Raw genomic sequence first — 18,928 nt, forward strand, 5'->3', positions numbered from 1 at the left:
TTTTTATTTTGAATATTTGATCTCTTCATCAACTAAAACATTACAAGAAAGCCTATGTTGTATCTGAAACTGTTACAATGTAGAAAGTACCAATACTTAGTTATTACAATTTAATGTTTAGTACGAAATTATTAATAACGGTTCAATATTGGTTCTAGAACATTCTTTGAGAATGGTCAATTAAGTAAGTATGACTAATCGTTTCAGAAGTGTCTAGAACATGTTTCAAGAATGTTTAGTAAGAATACTATCAATATTTGATAGACTGGCTGCCTTTCCAAAAAGTATAAAAGGACCACATATGCTAACTTTAAATATATAATCTTCCGTATATAAACTTACTTTATAAAACAAAAAGAAACAACGATTATTGAAATAAGTTCTAATTAGTTAACAACATAGTAATAGTAATTAAATATAACCGTCTGTTATATTTTTGTCTTCAACCATCCAAGATCCCAATACAACAGCATAGAAATTAGTATCCGATATAGTGTAACGGCTATCACATCACGCTTTCACCGTGGAGACCGGGGTTCGACTCCCCGTATCGGAGTTTATTATTTTTTAATTTTTCAATAAATGTTTAAATATTGAACCAGTTGATCAACACAATGATATGAGCTGTGAAGTTATTCGATTTTTTGATTTGATATACTTTAACAAATCGTTTGGTTAGTTTTAAATTGTTTCAGTTAAGTATATGTATTACTCAGAAAGCTATGATTCTTTTTAAGGAATACATTCCAGTTGGTATTACAATTATTTTGTGACGGTTAATGAAAATAATAAGACAAAATAAAGAAACGTCACAATTAAACGGTAGAATACTATATTTATATTTAGTAGTCGGAAACTCATCTTCATTTTCATAAAGGAAACTACTTTAGTATTTATCAAAACTGCCAAAATTTTTGAATAACGACTAAGAAGAACCCCCCCAAAACAATTACCTCTTAAAAAATGGTAAAATACTCTTGACAAGTTACGCTATCACGATTTCTATAATTGATTGAATGATTAATGTGTGTCACTTATGTACATTTATATAACCTTGAACCAAAATATATCACTATGAACGACAGCACGGACCGTCATTCTCATTTTCTATTCGTCGCAAAGAACTGACGTTCATCTACTTCCTCGAAATGGTGAAGGGTGGGAACTTAGATGCCTGAATTGGGATAGGCCAATTGCCATTCAATCTTCCAAGTTACACACCCAGGGAGTGTAACCGGTGGGAACATTTACCAACGGTAGCATAATATTAAGATTTAAAGTATTAACTAAAGTTTTCCTTAGTTATCTTTAATTATAATCCTATTGACAACTAAACCAACCCTCTGAATTCATTCGACAAGACATACAGAAACGATATTTTCTCAGTAACCTGTATATATATACACCCCATTCATAATAATACCAAATCCGTGAAAGTATTACCTGTTTGCATAGTTTGAAGTAATAAGAAGGATAGGAACTACCATTACAGTCAATATACCACTATGTCTTCAACAGAGGTAAATATTAATATTAAAGTGAACATCAAGTTACCCAACGTGCATGCTCATCATGCTAAGAAGGCGTCTGCACAAGAGAAATTGTCTTTACAATTCAACAAGGACTCTAAGGTACAAACTGTGCTTGATGTTTTAGCTGTTGCCAAACAAACTAAATTCTTAACCAATGTCCAATTGAAACATAATGATGCTGTATTGAACGATGAGCAAATACTTTCTGAATTAACGAGTGCAAAGGCCCTTGAAAAGGATATCCCACTAGAGGTTTCTGTTGAACTGAAACCATATAGTTTCAGAGAATCTCTAAGACATGCCGTTATTGTTCGTGATTTGATTGGTTTTAGTTCTGAAACTGAAGACAATTTATCAGAATTTGCTGTTTCCACTGGTTCTAAATATGAATCATTGAATCTTTCCGAAATTAGACAGAAGGATCCAGAGGCAGAAAAGAAGAGAAAGGAGGAAGAAGAAAAAGCAGCTGCCAAGAAGGAAGAGACTAAAGAAGGTGAAGACCCTGAAAAGAAAGGTCACTTCTTAGATGTAACTGATGAAGAAAAAGAGGCCACAGCAAAAATGGTGCGTGAGATCTTCAAATCTCAAAAGGAATCTTCATTAAAACAATTCTTTAGTACTAACTCCACCCTTATTACATCTTGTGTTCGTTCATTGAACTTATCTCAATACAATCCTGTTCCAGCTTTCTACAAAACCAAGGGCCATTTGTTATACTTGCAAATTGTCACTTTAGAAGGCGAAAGTCTTCATATTACTGCTACTCCAGCTGGGTTCTATGTTAACAAATCTACTAATAGTAAATTTGATCCATCATTGAAGACAAAGATTGATGATGATTTGGATACTAAGAGTCACGGACATAAACATGAATCTCATCCAACTGAGACCACTTTCTACAGTCTATTTGATTTATTAGCTGCCCATTCTAAGAATTTCACATCTCATATTGAGAAATTAGATAGCAAATTGGCTACTATGGAAAATGCATCTTACGTCAAACCACAAACTGCTTTCTTACACAAGCCATGGTTGATCTCTAGTGTTCCATCTAACAACGGTGATTATTCAAAGTTGCAACAAGATTATGTCGATAATATTGTAAACCTAGAGAGAAATTTTAATGACGAATTTCAAGCAATCAAGGACTTACCAACTGACGCTATCGCTTCTCGTATTGAATCCGAGAGATTGTTGGCAAAATTAATTCATGAATTTTCTGGTGTTGCTGCCAACGGTGCAATGCTGATCGTACAAAATAGTATGGTTGCCATGAACCCAGATGCCAATGAAAGTGAACAGATCTTTTTAAAGGACAACATTTTCTACTCTTATGTCACCGATGTTATTGGTACTTACTCTGACAAGGGTGGTGATGCTGCTGCCAGAGCTGCTTCCAACCAGGATCTATTAACCATCTCAATCTTGAACAGAATCAACCTAAAGGATGTGCGTTATTTACTGACCACCATTGTTGACTTTGGTGGTAAGAGATTATTGGCTCAAACTCCTGTGCCAGGCTTACTAGGTACAATGGGCTCCGAGGTTGTCAAGGACGAAACCACTGGTGAAGAAACTTTGAGGGATTTGGAAAACGATATTGTTGTTAGTTACGGTTACGATGAAACCACTAAGCAAATCATTAAAGATGAAACATTTGACAAAATTCTTGGCGATGAATTCTCTAAGGTTTTCCATCTGAAGAAAAATAACGCCGACGATGTTTGGTTCTCATCTCAATCTAAGGGTATTGTTGGTTTTGACAAGAGACACTATGTCTTGGATTTGGCAAGCACCTACCCAGTTGATATTAACTTCATCAAAGAAAATTATGATAACGTCGATGCTGAATCTCGTTACCCACACAGACAAACACTATTACGTCCTGAATTAGTTGAAAAATGGTGGAACAAAAAGGTAGAAGATGAAAAGGACTTAACAATGGAAGATGCTTGGAAGCAAGGTAAATTTACCTACAACCCAGATGCTTATCAAATTCCAGGTGTAGAAGATAAGACTATTGACGAAATTTCTGACTATTTAAACAACGATGTTATTGCAGGTGTCATCAATGATTTTGCCGAAGGTAATGTTACTGCTCCATACACCGGTTCTCATTTGGTTGACACTCTACACAGAAACGGTATCAATGTGCGTTACTTGGGTAAGGTTATCAAAGTTGCGCAAGCCAAACTGAATGAACAGGAAAAACAACATACTGACAGACTAGATGAGATTAAGGTCTCTAACGCTGAACATGAAGCCTGGGAAGCTGCCTACTTGGAAAAGATCCAAAAGATGATCAAAGAAAGACAAGATAAGATCAACAGATTCGTTCAAGAAGGTAAAGAAGTTCCAAAGGAATTATCTGAAGGGTTGAAGTTAGATGATAATGAGATTAGAAAGGCTACCAAGAGTGACCCAGTTATCGTTGGTAAGGATGAACTTTTACCTGTCATCGGTATGGCATACATGGAAATTATTTCTCGTGCTTTAAAACACATTTTCAGAACTTATGCCAATGAGTTGCCAGTTGCTGCAATCCCATCTATGGTTGCTTACTTCTTCAACTTGTTATTTGGTTTTACTTATAATGTTGCGCCAGAAGTTGAAAACGTCGATGAATTTTATCCAGTATCATCTTATGCATTCTCTTCTGTTACTCGTGACACATTAATCCAATCCATTATCAAGGAGACCAAGCTACGTTTCCGTGTTGACCTAACTATTGAAACTTTAGAAAAATACGTTAGTTATAAGAACTTGATGATCAAAGAAATCTCCTCTAAATTTGGTATCCAATTAATCAACAAAAACTACTTTTTCTCAAAGGATGAATTTGAATCTTACAAACAAACCCAAGACAAGAAGGTCAGATCTAAGATTGTTGAGCCTGCTACTACCTTTAGTAAAGATGATATGATCATCATTCCTTTAGTAAAGAGTTCAAACTACAATTCTATCTTAAGTGAAGAATTCTGGGGTCAAGGTACAGCATTAGTTGCTGAAGAAAAGAAGGAAGATGGTCTAACACTAATGGCTCAATCTATTGCCATTTTAGAAGACGTCAAAGGTGTTGTTCATTCAGATGTTGCCGAAAAATACTTGTCTATGGCTACTGTTTACAGTAGAATTGGGTTGATTCCTGAAGCCATTGCCTTCTGTCGTAAAGCTTGTGTGATTTACGAAAGAACCGATGGTATTGATTCCTTTGAATTACTAAGGGCATTGAACAATCTGGCTCTTTTGGAATTATCAAACGAATCTCCACTTAATGCAGCATCGATTTACAAGAGAATCATTGAAATATCTACAATCTTTGAATTGAAAGAGTTCCATCACCCAATTACTGCAAGTATTTTCAACAATTTGGAGCAAGTAGCCCTTGGTACCAGTAATATGAAATTGACCGTTGAAGTATTAAACAACTTGGCTGAGATTATTGTCAACTTGGATGGTAAGGATAACGTTGCATATGGTTTCACTGAATCTCGTTTAGGTAACTTATGTGCCTCTACTAAGGAATACAATGCAGCTTTAGAACATATTGTTCATGCCGAAAATGTTTTCACCAAGGAGTTGGGTAGTAACGATCATTTTACTGTCTCTGCCAAACAATGGATCAATGGTTTAACCAACTTGTTGAACGATCTACGTCAACAAAAAATCTTAAAACAAGACCAAGATGCAGCTGATAGTTCTCCAGTGGTTCCTCATGGGAAGAAAGCTCACTCAAAGAAACAACCAGCCTCTAATCCAAAACTAGCTGAGAAATCCGTCGATGAGTTATTGAATTTTATTGAAGGAGATGAGCATAAGAAATCTTCCAATGGCTCTAAGAATCAAAAGAAGAAGAACGGTAAGAAATAAGCTTTTCGAAAATTTTGGAGGACTAAAGTTTTATTTTTTACTTCAAAAAATGAAGTTAGCAATATTAATAGTAATTCATGATTTCTCTGTTTGTATATATATATATATATATGTATTTAATGTCATATGCATAAATTGTGTAGTCTTTGAATATATTACAAAACACTATGGTATATAAGATAAGCGAATGGGAATAAAAAATGTTTATAAGAATTAGTAAGTGAATAAATATTCACAAATTAGCATGAAAGAAGGAATTAAAATATTATCGTTTAGTATACTGTTCCCTTCAAGTACGCCCGATAAGAGACACATCAGAGCAATTATTAAAGTGGAAACATTTTGAAAATAATTGAGCGAAGATTGTAGAATTTTACAAACGATAAAAGTCGAACTTATGAATGCAATTGTACCTTCAATAGTCTTATTACTTTGTGGCCAATGGTACCTGCCCATTTTCTTACCAACAATAGACGCTAGGGAATCCCCTATCCCTAAGCTGATCAATCCTACTGGAGAATTATGAACCAGTAGAGGGAACGCTATTCCTAAGATTAAATATATGTATGAAATGATCAATGGACCTTTCAAGTCTCTTTCGTCTGCAAATGATCTTAGTTTTGAATCCAAATAGGAGCCTATAGGTTCTATTTTCAAATATCTAATGTATTCTATACATAGAAACAATGGGATAATACCTGCTAAAGCAATTTTAACAAATTCAGGATCATACTTGAAAGGGATTGTAATCATTAGGAAGACTAAAAAATGCCATAATTTTCTTGAAGTGTTTAAGGTAACTTTTGATTGAAACACCATGAATGTAGGAACCAAAATAGCCACTAACGTGAACCATCCAATAAATATACATTGTCTTATTGTAGATCTAGTGATATAATTGAATAACCATTCTAAAGGAGACTTGTGTTCTGGGATATAAATAAAATAGTTAGTTAGCATTGGGAACCCACAAATAATGACACTTGATTGCGTCAATGAAAGGATGTATCGATGTGAATTAAGCCAATTCTTTGCCAACTTAGAGATCGAATAATTAATTATAATAACACATATTAAAGCAGACAACGTCCCATGTAAGATTCTAAACGGCACAGACGTTGAATTATAATTAAAATAAAAAACATTTGTTAGCATAATACTAAACAAATTACAATCTATGTTATCTAAACTTTTCAATTGTCCAATTCTTTGTAAGAAAATAGATAAACTAAAATTCACCAAAATGGCAATTATTGAATAACTTAGATCATGATCGTCAAAGAAATAACAACATAAGATTTGAGTGGAAAAAATGATAGGCAAGTTATAAATACCATTGGAAATGTTATACAATATAATAACGTTTAATGATAATATGGTATTTATGGTAACCAATGATCTATTAAAACAAAATGATAGGATGAAGGGTAAATATATGGCGTAAATCACTTCGTACTTATAACAGACATGTTTATAAGTTCGCAATATGAACATTTGGAATACACCAACAATAGCTAAACAGTGAGTGAAGAGTATATATTCTGTTTTGATAGTGGTCTTAAAATGTATTACTCCGATAGTCATACCGATAATTATACTTTGAACAATTTTAGCAAACATATTACCATTATAAGGAGAAGGAGGTGAGTCATGTACATGTTCAATATCACGTTTCTCACTAGTAGAACCTGTCATCTTTTCCTTGGGATTGAGGCCAGAATATAATTTAGTTTCTGCCGCACACGTCATATTCACCAGGCCTTATTTGAATAAAAGTGCTCTGTGTATAATATATTCCAATAAATAAACCAAACCAGACTTAACCTGCGTTCCACTCAAGCCACCCTAACAGTAATACCCAAGATCAAACTTATCCAATTGTCTTCCCACCAACAATTGAGGTAAGACTTGTTCTTATCTAGTTGAGCATTATGTGTCCTTCGTAATCACCTTACCAAAACAGCAGACAGATAAATTTCACTTACCCTCACCCATTCACCAAAAGTTGCAATGTGCAACCCGATGCCCTAACAAAAAAAATGAACTGAAAAATTTCGTTTTCCGTCGCCGAAAATTTTTTCGTTTTCTCGTTTCTGAACGACGAAGGAATTCTGCGACATATAAAAAGAGGCAGACAAGAGCCAGGATTAGCATGAATAAATCTCTTTCCCTTCACTTATTTATTATAAAGTTTTTCTGGATGTGTATATGTTAGACAATAACAGAGAAACTTAACAAGGGAGTTTCTGATATCTATCTTGATTCAGTGCTAGGATTAAAAGAAAATTAAATGATAACAAAAAGTGCAAGGAATTATATTTTTGCTTCTTTCTTCGTTTTGTATGAGATATTTTTTTTTGCTATTCGGAGTATCTTTCCTTTGATGACCAAAATCAAATTTTACAAACTAGAGTTTCTGAATCTTTTTAGTGATTAGACGTTGATATATAGCTGAGGCGATTCTCTAATATTTGGAAATAATATCTTTTTGAAGAAAGGAACGAATTTTAAAATACAGTTGTATTTTAATATTTCCTGATTGTTAGAATTTTCTTTTTTTATTATTCCTAAAAAAGCAAGTTTTTATTAATGTGTTGGTTTTACATGATGATCATTTCAAAAACAAAAGCTGGAATTACTGGCTGAACGAGTACATGTTGATACGTTTTTGCACTATATCTGATTTAAACTACACATTAATAATATTTTTTGTTTTATTACCTAATTTTAAATTGATAAGAAATAGTTATTTCATATCGGCTTAAATATAGTTTAATTACCTCTATTTTATTTTCTGTTCAGAAATTAGGAATAAATGAAGATGACGATTTATAGCACTGGGCACTGATATAAATAAAATATTTATTTTCATGAGTGACAACGCTTTAAGTGGGCCTAGAAAACCCACGCTACCGATTCATATTTATTTCAAAAAATTATGAGGTTTAATGTTTATTGAATTCAGCCGAATACTTTAGACTTTCCTTCAGTTTTTTTAATGGTATTTTGAAAGGGATGAGAAAGAATATACCAAAACAAACTCAAATGCTTTGAACAAATTAAGTGATGATACCCTTTAGATGACGAGTCTGATCCATGAAGTGAAGACACATCTAAATTAATACCATTCATGCCTTTCTGATTTTATTTGTTTAAACATTTTTGTTATTTCTTTCTTCATTATTTTATTTGATTGAAATTTTCATGTCACTTTTGATAAAAGAGGATTTAATGAATCCATTAGTTAATGGATATCTTTCTTTTTGATATTGATGATGGCATTATTCTATCATAATAATTTACAATTTTTTTTTTTTGAAAACTCTTTTGGCAGACGATGAAACAATTAACTCAAATAGACAAGCATATGTCTGAGAATTTATTTTTTATGAAGTATAAGAGGAATATTGTCTGATGCTATTAAGTTACTGTTGTTTCGTCTCCTTTAGCTAAAGGATTCATTCAACAACATCACCAGAAAACAAAATGATTATTAATCAATTTGATTTTGAAAAAATGTTATGTTTATGATGATTTATTTACATCACGACGGTCAACTGCGTTTATCGAATGTTTATCGATAAACTGTGATGATATTTGCCTGTGACAGGGCAATGATCTGATCCTAACATTAACATTCCATATCATTTAATGGTTATTTTCTAAATTTTCTGTGGATGTATTTTGTTTTTCAAAAGAAACGTACAATTGTACTTGATAAGAATATCTATTTTGAGTTCAAAGTATTTCTTGTCAAGTGGAACCTTGTTATGTATATATATAAATATTTTGGGAGATGATGATACTTTCTTGAGCTTAGTATTCTTTACTAACACTTTCTGATAGTTGTATATTTTACAATTACTGAAGATATGTCTCAATAAATGATTTGCACGTCAGTCTGATCCTCCTCCTCTTATTATTTCTCTTATTATTTCTTCTCTTCTGGTTCTTCATATTCTTGATGATATCTTGATACTAAATTTATTTGGATAATACACCCATCCACCTAAACTACTTGGAAAATTTTTCGTTTCTTCGCTAACAGAAATATTTTACAATTCCGATGCTCATCGCACAACCATAAAAGTATTTCAACAGAGATAGAGAGATACATATAGATATATTGAAGGTCTTTATTACTATAAGTAAATCTGGTATAGGAGCAACAATAAATTATAAGTATTTGAAATCAACTCTACAACATGTCAAGGGAAAACTTGATCTTCAAACTGGATAATCTGGAGTATCAGATCCATTACTTGCAAGATACACTTCAAAATTTTCAACCACGTTTACCTCACACGAGTAAACTTTATAATGTTAAAGGAAGAAAAAATCAAAAACGACTACAACAGAAATTGAGTTCATTGAATGAAGAGACGTTGTCGAAGGAAATAGATTCTTTAAAAGTCACTATCTTGGACAATAAGATACATAATGCAGAAAAACATTTAACTAATATTTTGCAAAAGGCAGTCACAGATGATACACGTAAGAAGATCAAATCATCGTCAACCTCTGTTAACACTGTTGATGAATTTATCGATAGCATCATTGTTTCAAAACTATTAAAATTGACACGAGGCAGAGTGATGAAGATGGTTCATCAGAGACAATTGGATGGTATACCGAGTTGGTACGAACATCATGAGTTCGAAAAGATATGGAATGAGAAAACTAATAAGAAGAACCCCAGTTATGTATGGAATGAAATTGTCCTGAAGATAGACGGTGCAGCAAAATTTGCCAGTTCTACGATGAATATGGGGAAAGTGAAAGAAATTATGTCTACCTATGAGAATGGTATTAATGTCTTACTAGGTATTGCAGTAAGAGAACCAAAACCTGCCGAAAAGAAGAAGGTGATCGTTGAAGAGAAAGAATCTGCGTCTGAAGACGATGAAGACGATGATGCCGAAGAAAATATCAGTATTGAGGATGATTTGGTCCCAGATCAGGATATTGATGAAGATACATTGAAACAATACGATACATTATTAGCCGATTCGGATGCCGAGAGTGGCTCGGAAGTAGGTAATGGATTAGATAACAATATTAATTACAACGAAGTTACAGATGAAGAACCTAGTGATGATGACGATGAAGAAGATAATGGTACTACAGAAAAGAAATATAACTTGCCTCAACTGATGAATGGTTATTACAGTGGTGATGATGAAGAGGCATCAGATCTAGATGAACATGAAGAAAAGCTTGTACGTGCACAAACAGAAGCACCTGAAAAAAAGAATAGACGTGGTCAACGTGCTAGAAGAAGAATATGGGCTCAAAAATACGGTCGTGAAGCAAATCATGTTCAACGTGAGATCGAAGAGAAGAAAAATGAAAGAGAGAAAAGACAAAGGGAATATGAAGAACGTGTAGAGAAACGTGCAGCCAAACAAGCTAAATCCGATAAAGTTAATGCTAACTTAATTCCAATTGCGAATGCCAAGAAAATGGGTGGAAACTATAGTAGTTCAGATACTGTTGGTAAAGAAACTTTTGTCGTTAAGAGCGTCAATGAGAATCATCCTTCTTGGGTTGCTAAGATACAAGCAGAAGAAAAATTGAAAAATGCTAAATTTTCTGGTAAGAAGATTACATTTGATTAACAATCTTGAGAATAATTCATATGCAATAAATATAAATAAAATAATAATAATTTTTTTTTAAAAAAAAATAAAAAATATAATAAAGTTTGTCACATATGTTTATAATATAAATAATTGTATAAAGAAAATAAATTAAAATTAAATGAATAAAAAAAAACACTCAGAAGAGATTTGGAGGGGTTGTCATTTCATGGAGGGGGGGGTCGTAGTTGTCAATGAAGAACTATCTATTCAGTAACTTCACCGGTGATTGGGTCTCTCTTCTTGAAAGTCAATAATAAATCATCCTTAGGGAAGATAGTAGCAAAGACTTTAATCTTTTCAGACAAAGGAGTAACTGTATGTTCGAAGTCGGTGTATAATGCAAACTTACCGATCAAAGCGGCGAACAAGATCATGACGTAAGTTTGACCAATACACACATGAGGACCACAACCAAAGACTAACCAGTTCTTCTTAGCTTCACTTGCCTTTGAACCTTCAACCCATCTTTCAGGAATGAATTCTTCTGGATTGTCATAAACTTCAGGGTCATGTAAAGATGGATATAGAGTTGGAATCAACATAGCGCCCTTTGGAGCAGTATAATTTGGAGTCACTGGGAAGTTTTGTTTAACGACGTATGGGACCATTAAGACAGGAGGTCTGTAACGTAAAGTTTCCTTGATAACCATGTTAGTGTAAGTCATGTTGTTAATCATATCCATGTCTACTCTCTTTTCCGGTTGACCATCACGAACAGCCAATTGTTCTTCTCTAATCTTAGCTAAGACATCTGGTCTATCAGCGACAATTTGGAATAACCAACAAGCCAAAGAGGAGGAAGCATCTTGAGAGGCAAATAACATAGTGAAGATAGCTTCGGAAATTTCTTTGTTTGAAAATTCTCTATGTAATAATCTTGAATCTTCATCGTTCTTGTTCTTAGCATCATGCATCAATTTACACCAAGCGTCCATGACACAAACGGATTCACCACCAGCAGCAATATGATCCTTAGCTTGTTGAGCACAATCTTCAAAAATCTTCATAGCCATATCAGCTGTTCTCTTACCGTACCAAGTCTTTGTGAAAGGAATAATAATTGGGAAATTAACTAATTCCAAAGCGGCAGTAACTAAATAGTAATCATCGGCGACTTTTCTAATTTGATCTTCGGTGATATAGTTACCACAGAAAGCTCTTAAGGATAAAGCACATAAGATTTCTCTCATTTCATGGAAATAAATGGTTGGTTCATAATTTTTATCCTTCGAATATTCAATGAATTTTTCCATATATTTATCGATGACATCTTCCAAGGATGGCAGATATTGAGCCAAAGAAGTACGAGTGAAAAGACCGTTCAATGATTTTCTGTAGTCGGTATGAGCTTTACCATCCAAGAACACCCAATTTTGAGGTCTTAGGATTTTAACCGCAACATCCACGACACAAGGCTTAACATATTTAGTAGCTTGGAAAATTTTTCTAGAGATATCTCTTGTTGAAGAGATGACAACGAATTTATGAAAGATCGAAACACATGATAATTCACCAGAATCCCATTTAGCTTTATATTCTTCGAATTTTGGATCTAAAGATTCTAAGAATGGACCGATAATAGGATATATCTTAAATCTCGGACCTGCAATAGAACCTTTCTTTTGAATGTATGAGACTTGATCCCATACAAGAACGACAGCAATGAAAGTTATGAATAATCTCAAATATGAGACATCCTGTAGAAATGACGACGATGAGCCAGCATCATAAGCAATTGTAGAATTCATTATTAACGAATTGTAGTTTTTGTAATCTGGTTTATTAATCTTATGTAATAAAATAAATTAATAGTATTAAAACTAATAGAACTACTCTAAAACAGGTTTTCCTTTAATCTATAAATCAATTGTATCTTTCCTCTATTTATATGAAAAATAGTATCAAGTTTTGCGAAAACCTTTTCCATTATGTCTGTCTCTCTTCCTTGCAATATTGCTATTATCGCTATTACTGTCAATCTAAACGAGTTGCGATAGTTGCGGTGATCAATCCCACGAAACTAAATTACCAAAATCCTCTTCCGCCCCCGCAGGAACAGCACCAACAGCTCAGCTCAGCAACTGAATTTTTTTCATTTTTGCACCTAAACGACGACAACGACAGACCCGGCCAGAGAAACCGCGCAGGCCTGCTCCCCTCCCCCAAAGAAATCCGCAATTTTCGGCCGAAGCGTATATCGCACTGTGCGGGCAGAAATCTCCGTCGGCGCCGACGGAGACAACGGAGAATTCTCCGCTGTTGCTGGCAGTTGCCTGGACTGGGATTGTTAACTGGTTCGAGTTGATCGATGATCACCTTATCCAATGGGTAACGATCGATGGGGGGAGGGTGTCGGCGATGAGTTAATGGTGCTTCTGTGCTTTTGGAAGGCACATCTGTATGTGAACAATGCTATGGTATGGTATTTGTAGTTGCGTATGGGCGGGGGACTATGTATGTGTTCTATATAAATTTGTATATACGTGGTGTGGGGGGCAGCGGGGCCAGGATATCGTCACTACCTGCTGGTATTACCACTACTGGAGTTTGTAGATGTAGTAGGCTGGATGGTGGACGGTTGAGGTGGACGGATTCCAACTGCTAACTGTCCGACGTTTCTGGTCAACTGTTGTGGTAATGGAGCATACTGTTGCTGCTGTTGCTGCTGCTGTTGTTGGACTTGCTGTTGGACTTGTTGTTGTTGTTGATGTATTTGTTGCTGTTGCATCAGATGCTGTGTATGTAATTGTTGCAAATGTAATTGTTGTGCGGAAAACGTCGGAGCTGGTGTAGTGGAAGCAGTAATGGACCCACTATTGCTATTGTTATTATGTAGTGGTGTAGTTGACGTAGATGGAGGCAATGCAGTTTGCATCGATAAAGCTAGTGGCAATTGGGCATTAGACATCGACACTGGAGGCAAAGGCAAAGGCAAAGGCAATGGCATATGCATATGCATAGGCAATTGTGTTGATGTAGAAACAGGGGCGCCGGTACTAGTACTCACTGGGGTGTGAGAAGGTTGATATGCAGTACGAGATGCTGGACGACTGATAATAGGCTGGGATGTGGCGGTGGCAGTAGTGGAGGCGGTAGCCGGAACTGTGCTTGTGATTGCCGCAGTCGCAGAAGGTGGACGTTCGCCTCCTCTTAGGACCCGGTCGATGTCTCTAACAAACAATGGGTACAACAGCCCAACGATCTGTTCTCTTTCTGCCATCACTAAAGCTCTTTCGAATGGAATCCATACACCTTTCAAATGCATGGAGCCGATCTTCACTACATGTCTAATCTTTTCAGCTTTCAAGATCCCATCACGCTTCCCTCTAGTCATCTTTGTCACATTCAACAATTTCGTACCATTAATCATATCATTATCTGCACGACGGACCACCGAGACTCCATTGGCTTTCACTTGATAACATAGAGTGGATTCGTCCTCCCACATAGTGGTGGTGACCCTCGGTACTTGCTGGCCAGAGTCGTTAACTATATCGTAGGATTGAACTATCCCCATGTTTTGCTGTGTCGTGTCCCAATCGGCACGAGTAAGTCGAGGCGAATGAATCAATGTGTTACTATGATGAGATTCTCTAGAGAGTGTGTCACGAGTGTGCAGTGGTGAAGTACTAGAGAATGCCAGTGGATGACCAGTGGCAGTGGCAGCAGCGGCAGTGGCAGCAGCAGCATCTGCAACTGCAGCATTGACGTTAACGGTGTCTCTACTGTTGGTTGGAACTGGGTGTAATATATGTCCTTGTCCTTGTTGTTGTTGGAAACCGGGATATGTATAAGTCGATGGACCTAACTTGTTAGCAAACGCAGGAGATGTGGATCTACTGATGGAATCCGCAGTCATACCATCTATCCCCAAAGAACCCATCAATGATTGTCCACTCAATACTGACGACGTGTTTGTAGATTTATTATCTTCTAAACGACGTTGAGTCAATCCATTTTCACTGGGAGGTCTCTCCAACAATGGCAAAGTCGAACTAGTGGTTGCAGCAGTAGTTGAGGCAGCAGTAGGATAGTACTGTTGCATCTGCATGATAGGAATAGTCTGTTGCTGCTGCTGCTGTTGTGGAAGCATCTGTTGCTGTTGCTGTTGAGGTAGCAAGTGTTGCAACGGTGTGTTTGCACCATTAGAAGTAGTATTGTTGTTGTAGTAGTAGTATGTGAGAGGATGAGGATGGATATCCTCGTTAACAGTGGGATAATGCACATTCATTCCAGATTGTAATCTTGAGTCTCTCTCGTTCTGATGCATGATGGTTCTATAATGATCTACCTATTCTCCAAGTTTTAAAAAAGTATTACGATCTCTGTCTACTATATATATATAGATATATGTACATATATATCATCCAACCTCAATGTTTTCGTCGTCTTCAAATTGCTTTTCGCTGGACCTCTGCACAGAATGGGTGCCATCACTGAGTGTGTCTATAGCTCATCCATGCATCGATCAAAAGCTTATCGAGTCACAGACGAGAACAGCCCATCGACCAACGCAAAAAAGTCTGCGAGAAAAAGAAAAGAGAAAAATTTTCAGTTAGGGCGTGGGGTTAGGGTTCGTGGTGCGTGATAGTTAGTGTGCCTGTGCCGGAGTTAGGGCTTGATAGGGCTTGCGATGCTAAGGTTGGTGAAGTTGAGGCTGATGAAGTTGATATCGAGGTTGAGGTTAATGAGGTCAATGAGGTTGATGAGATGTATGCTGACGATGCTGATGAGAGCGATGAGGTGTCTGGGAGGGGGACGTCTTTGATGAAGTTAGTGCTGATGAGAGGAGGGACGTGGTTGATATTGATGAGGTTGATGGTACGTGGGTTGCTGACCCGACACGCACGCTCATCATCACAATACTTGACCTGACCAGTGATCTTGCATCGTTGCTGTCACCGTTCATCCTTCATTGGGACCTGTCGAACCGCACCGTCGCGCGCCTTTGACGTCGTTTGGCTGGGAATTTCCAGTTTTTACATAATCTACTATTATATAATATGGGGAAACCGATTCATAGACATCGATAGGGATAAGAGACAGCAGACCATCCTCTTTCGAGTACGACATTGATAATTCCAAGAAGAGAAGAGATGAGCTCAGTGGAGAATTCGCCATCGGCAGGTCCCGGTTCGTCTGGTTCGTCTGGTTCCTCGCCACGGAAGCGGATCAGAGTAGGCAAAGCTTGTGAGACCTGCAGGAAAAGGAAAGTGAAATGCGATGGGACGTCACCTTGCCATAACTGTATTGCTCATCAAGTGGCTTGCACTTACGATTACTCGTCAGCGAAACCACGAGGGAAATACAAAAAAAAACCGAAAGTTATCAAGACTATGGGATTTCATGATACGAATAGTGTTTATTTAGAGGATCAAACTGCGAAATTGTTGTTGCAATTAGGCTCAAAATTGGATTCTAATAACAGTAACGAACAGGATAACGACGATGGAATTGCTTCGACCACTACAAGAAATATGAGTGCTAGTATTAGTAACACAATTGCTCTAGACGAGGACGACAATAATGAAGATTATGATGAGTCCAGTCGGAGAACAGAGAATGTCTCACCTTGGTTTTGTTACTCTTATGAAAAATATAGATTCCATACAAGGTATCAGAATATCTTACCATTTGTGTTTGGTAACTCTGCAATCTCTGATTTACCTCACGATGTCATCATTTCAAATAATTTAGAGGTACCTCGTGTTCAAAATTATGGTTGGAACTTATCGGGTGGCCATTATTTGAAATTGAAATCGATGAATGCTCAGGATCTTCAAATTGAAATATTAAATTTCGACAATCCAATACATGTATCAATAGTGAAAAAATTATTAACTTATTATTTTAATAGTATCAATAAACCACTTTCAATCATCCATGAAAAGATGTTTTGGCAACAATTTAATAATGGGTTTCTTCAACAACGAAAGACAAACACAAAATCAACAAAATTGTTTCTCTCGATATTATATTTATTGCTTACCATTGCCCTTAGATTCCATGACGGTGAAACAGTTACGACATCCCGAATAGATTTCACTATGGATGAATGGACATATTTGACTAGTAATGCGAGAAAATTAGAGAGTCGTTTATTTAGTTACAGTTATACAGTGGTAACCAAGCTAACTTTTGAATGGGAATCCTTCGAATTGATGCAATCGTGGCTCCTGATGGCATTTTATTTAAGATCATCTCATAGGCAAATTGCCGCTTGGAATGCACTCAGTAAAGCCATTACAATGTGTAAAGGGATGTCTCTAGAGTTGAACCGGTTACCAACAAAACATAAACCTGGAGATGTCACGAAATCATGGCATTGCTTTTGGCTTTGTTTCATCATGGATAAAATGATTAGTTTCCAAGTTGGAAGAAGATATCAATTGGATTTACCCGTCGAATCAATGGTTAATCCACAGGAATACTACAAGGACGGAAATGAAGAATGGTTCCATGATGAAACGATTCAAATGTATCAATTATCATTATTGATTGTACAATATCAAAAACCATATAGTCGAGAATTAACCGTGTCTGAATGCAACGAATTTAGATCAAATTTAAAACAATGGCTTGCTACACAATTGAAAGGTAATCTTTATAATCTAATGACATCAAATTTCACTGCATGGCAAATCCAACCGTTAATGACATACTTAGATATTGCTTTGACGTTCGAATGTAAATCTGTATTATCTTTATTAAACCCACCAAATGATAAACTATCGAGTCCACTAGAGTTCAATGTCGATTTCGATTCATTGTTGTCTACAAGTGAATTGGCATTATCTATCTTAGAGAAATTAAATAGAGGGAACCTCTATTTTGTCCCATGGTGGTTAAATCTATCTCTACTATTTACAATAAGTATCACAAACTTGGTACTAACCCATTCTGGGATACGTCGCCAAACACCAAAAAATAATTTGGAGAGATGCATGAGTCTATGGAATAACCTTGAGTCTGCGAGACCAAGAAATCCACCAAGTATGCTAGCGCAATGCATTTGGTGTTTAAAGATGTTAAATTACATATCGTGTTTAAGATTGGTAAATACAGCCCAGATATTGAGAAATACCATTGGAGTTGATCTGAAGGATAATACTCCAAATAAGAACAATTTCCACCAATTTAGTAAAGCTGGAGAAGAAGGCGCCGATGAAGAAGCCAATGAGACAAACCAACAACAATCACCACGACCACCACCATCATCATCATTAGCACAGGAACTGGCTCCATTACATCAAAGAACTGTTCCTGGGATAGTAGGACAGGTGCGGACTAATGGAAATCCGAACCTTTTAAATATATTAGCACCAATGAACAACATGTCATACCCAAACGTATCGGATATTACACCCACGGCCACATCAGGAATGCTAAATGGTACTGTGAATTCTACACCTTCCGATCTACTCGAGGATGACCTGTTTGCTAATCTACAATGGTTTGATCAAACGTTCGTATAGGCTATTCATTATATAATATTACCGCAATACACACACACACACACATCTATATATGTTAAAGACGGAACACTTATAACAGTGAAATACCAATACACTAAGGGATGGTATCCGATCACACACCAACAGGTGATGGCCCCCCTCTCCTGAAGATGATTACCTTCCGTTTTGCATGCCCTGCCATTGTCTTCCTTTGCTGTGTGACGTACCAAAGAAATCCTCGAGATGCTGAAAAATTTGTCTGTTCGTTCCGGAGGGACATCGCATGTCTTTCTGTAGTGATGGCGAAATGAGGGACAGAACGAATGAACTTCGAGGATATTTGAGCAAGGGATGGGACTTTGGAGATGTTTTTGATGTCAATTTAACCTTTTGTCATATATATATATATAAGCTTATCTTTCTTCTAGTA

The 18,928-nt window shown here is 36.1% G+C and overlaps 6 protein-coding genes and 1 non-coding gene across 7 annotated transcripts; 4 read left to right on the forward strand and 3 right to left on the reverse strand.

Annotated features, from left to right (window-relative positions):
* Positions 1 to 484: 484 nt before the first annotated feature.
* Positions 485 to 556, forward strand: KABA2_12S01782. Its single transcript has one exon. It is a non-coding gene; the product is annotated as a tRNA-Glu (tRNA).
* A 949-nt stretch (positions 557 to 1,505) lies between these two features.
* Positions 1,506 to 5,402, forward strand: CLU1 (translation initiation factor 3 subunit CLU1; the record flags this gene model as incomplete). Its single annotated transcript, XM_041552809.1, has 1 exon — positions 1,506 to 5,402. The coding sequence occupies one exon, from the start codon at positions 1,506 to 1,508 to the stop codon at positions 5,400 to 5,402; it is 3,897 nt and encodes a 1,298-aa protein (XP_041408743.1).
* Positions 5,403 to 5,615: 213 nt separating this feature from the next.
* Positions 5,616 to 7,151, reverse strand: SEC59 (dolichol kinase; the record flags this gene model as incomplete). Its single annotated transcript, XM_041552810.1, has 1 exon — positions 5,616 to 7,151. The coding sequence occupies one exon, from the start codon at positions 7,149 to 7,151 to the stop codon at positions 5,616 to 5,618; it is 1,536 nt and encodes a 511-aa protein (XP_041408744.1).
* Positions 7,152 to 9,607: 2,456 nt separating this feature from the next.
* BUD22 (Bud22p) lies at positions 9,608 to 11,020 on the forward strand (the record flags this gene model as incomplete). Its single annotated transcript, XM_041552811.1, has 1 exon — positions 9,608 to 11,020. The coding sequence occupies one exon, from the start codon at positions 9,608 to 9,610 to the stop codon at positions 11,018 to 11,020; it is 1,413 nt and encodes a 470-aa protein (XP_041408745.1).
* A 227-nt stretch (positions 11,021 to 11,247) lies between these two features.
* ERG5 (C-22 sterol desaturase) lies at positions 11,248 to 12,792 on the reverse strand (the record flags this gene model as incomplete). The annotated part of the gene is made up of 1 exon (XM_041552812.1): positions 11,248 to 12,792. The coding sequence occupies one exon, from the start codon at positions 12,790 to 12,792 to the stop codon at positions 11,248 to 11,250; it is 1,545 nt and encodes a 514-aa protein (XP_041408746.1).
* A 770-nt stretch (positions 12,793 to 13,562) lies between these two features.
* SOK2 (Sok2p) lies at positions 13,563 to 15,314 on the reverse strand (the record flags this gene model as incomplete). Its single annotated transcript, XM_041552813.1, has 1 exon — positions 13,563 to 15,314. One exon carries the CDS (start codon positions 15,312 to 15,314, stop codon positions 13,563 to 13,565), a length of 1,752 nt encoding a protein of 583 aa, XP_041408747.1.
* Positions 15,315 to 16,140: 826 nt separating this feature from the next.
* Positions 16,141 to 18,519, forward strand: STB4 (Stb4p; the record flags this gene model as incomplete). The annotated part of the gene is made up of 1 exon (XM_041552814.1): positions 16,141 to 18,519. The coding sequence occupies one exon, from the start codon at positions 16,141 to 16,143 to the stop codon at positions 18,517 to 18,519; it is 2,379 nt and encodes a 792-aa protein (XP_041408748.1).
* Positions 18,520 to 18,928: the final 409 nt, after the last annotated feature.

Source organism: Maudiozyma barnettii, assembly GCF_903064755.1.
Source record: "Maudiozyma barnettii strain CLIB 1767 genome assembly, contig: KABA2_12, whole genome shotgun sequence".
NCBI lineage: Eukaryota > Fungi > Ascomycota > Saccharomycetes > Saccharomycetales > Saccharomycetaceae > Maudiozyma > Maudiozyma barnettii.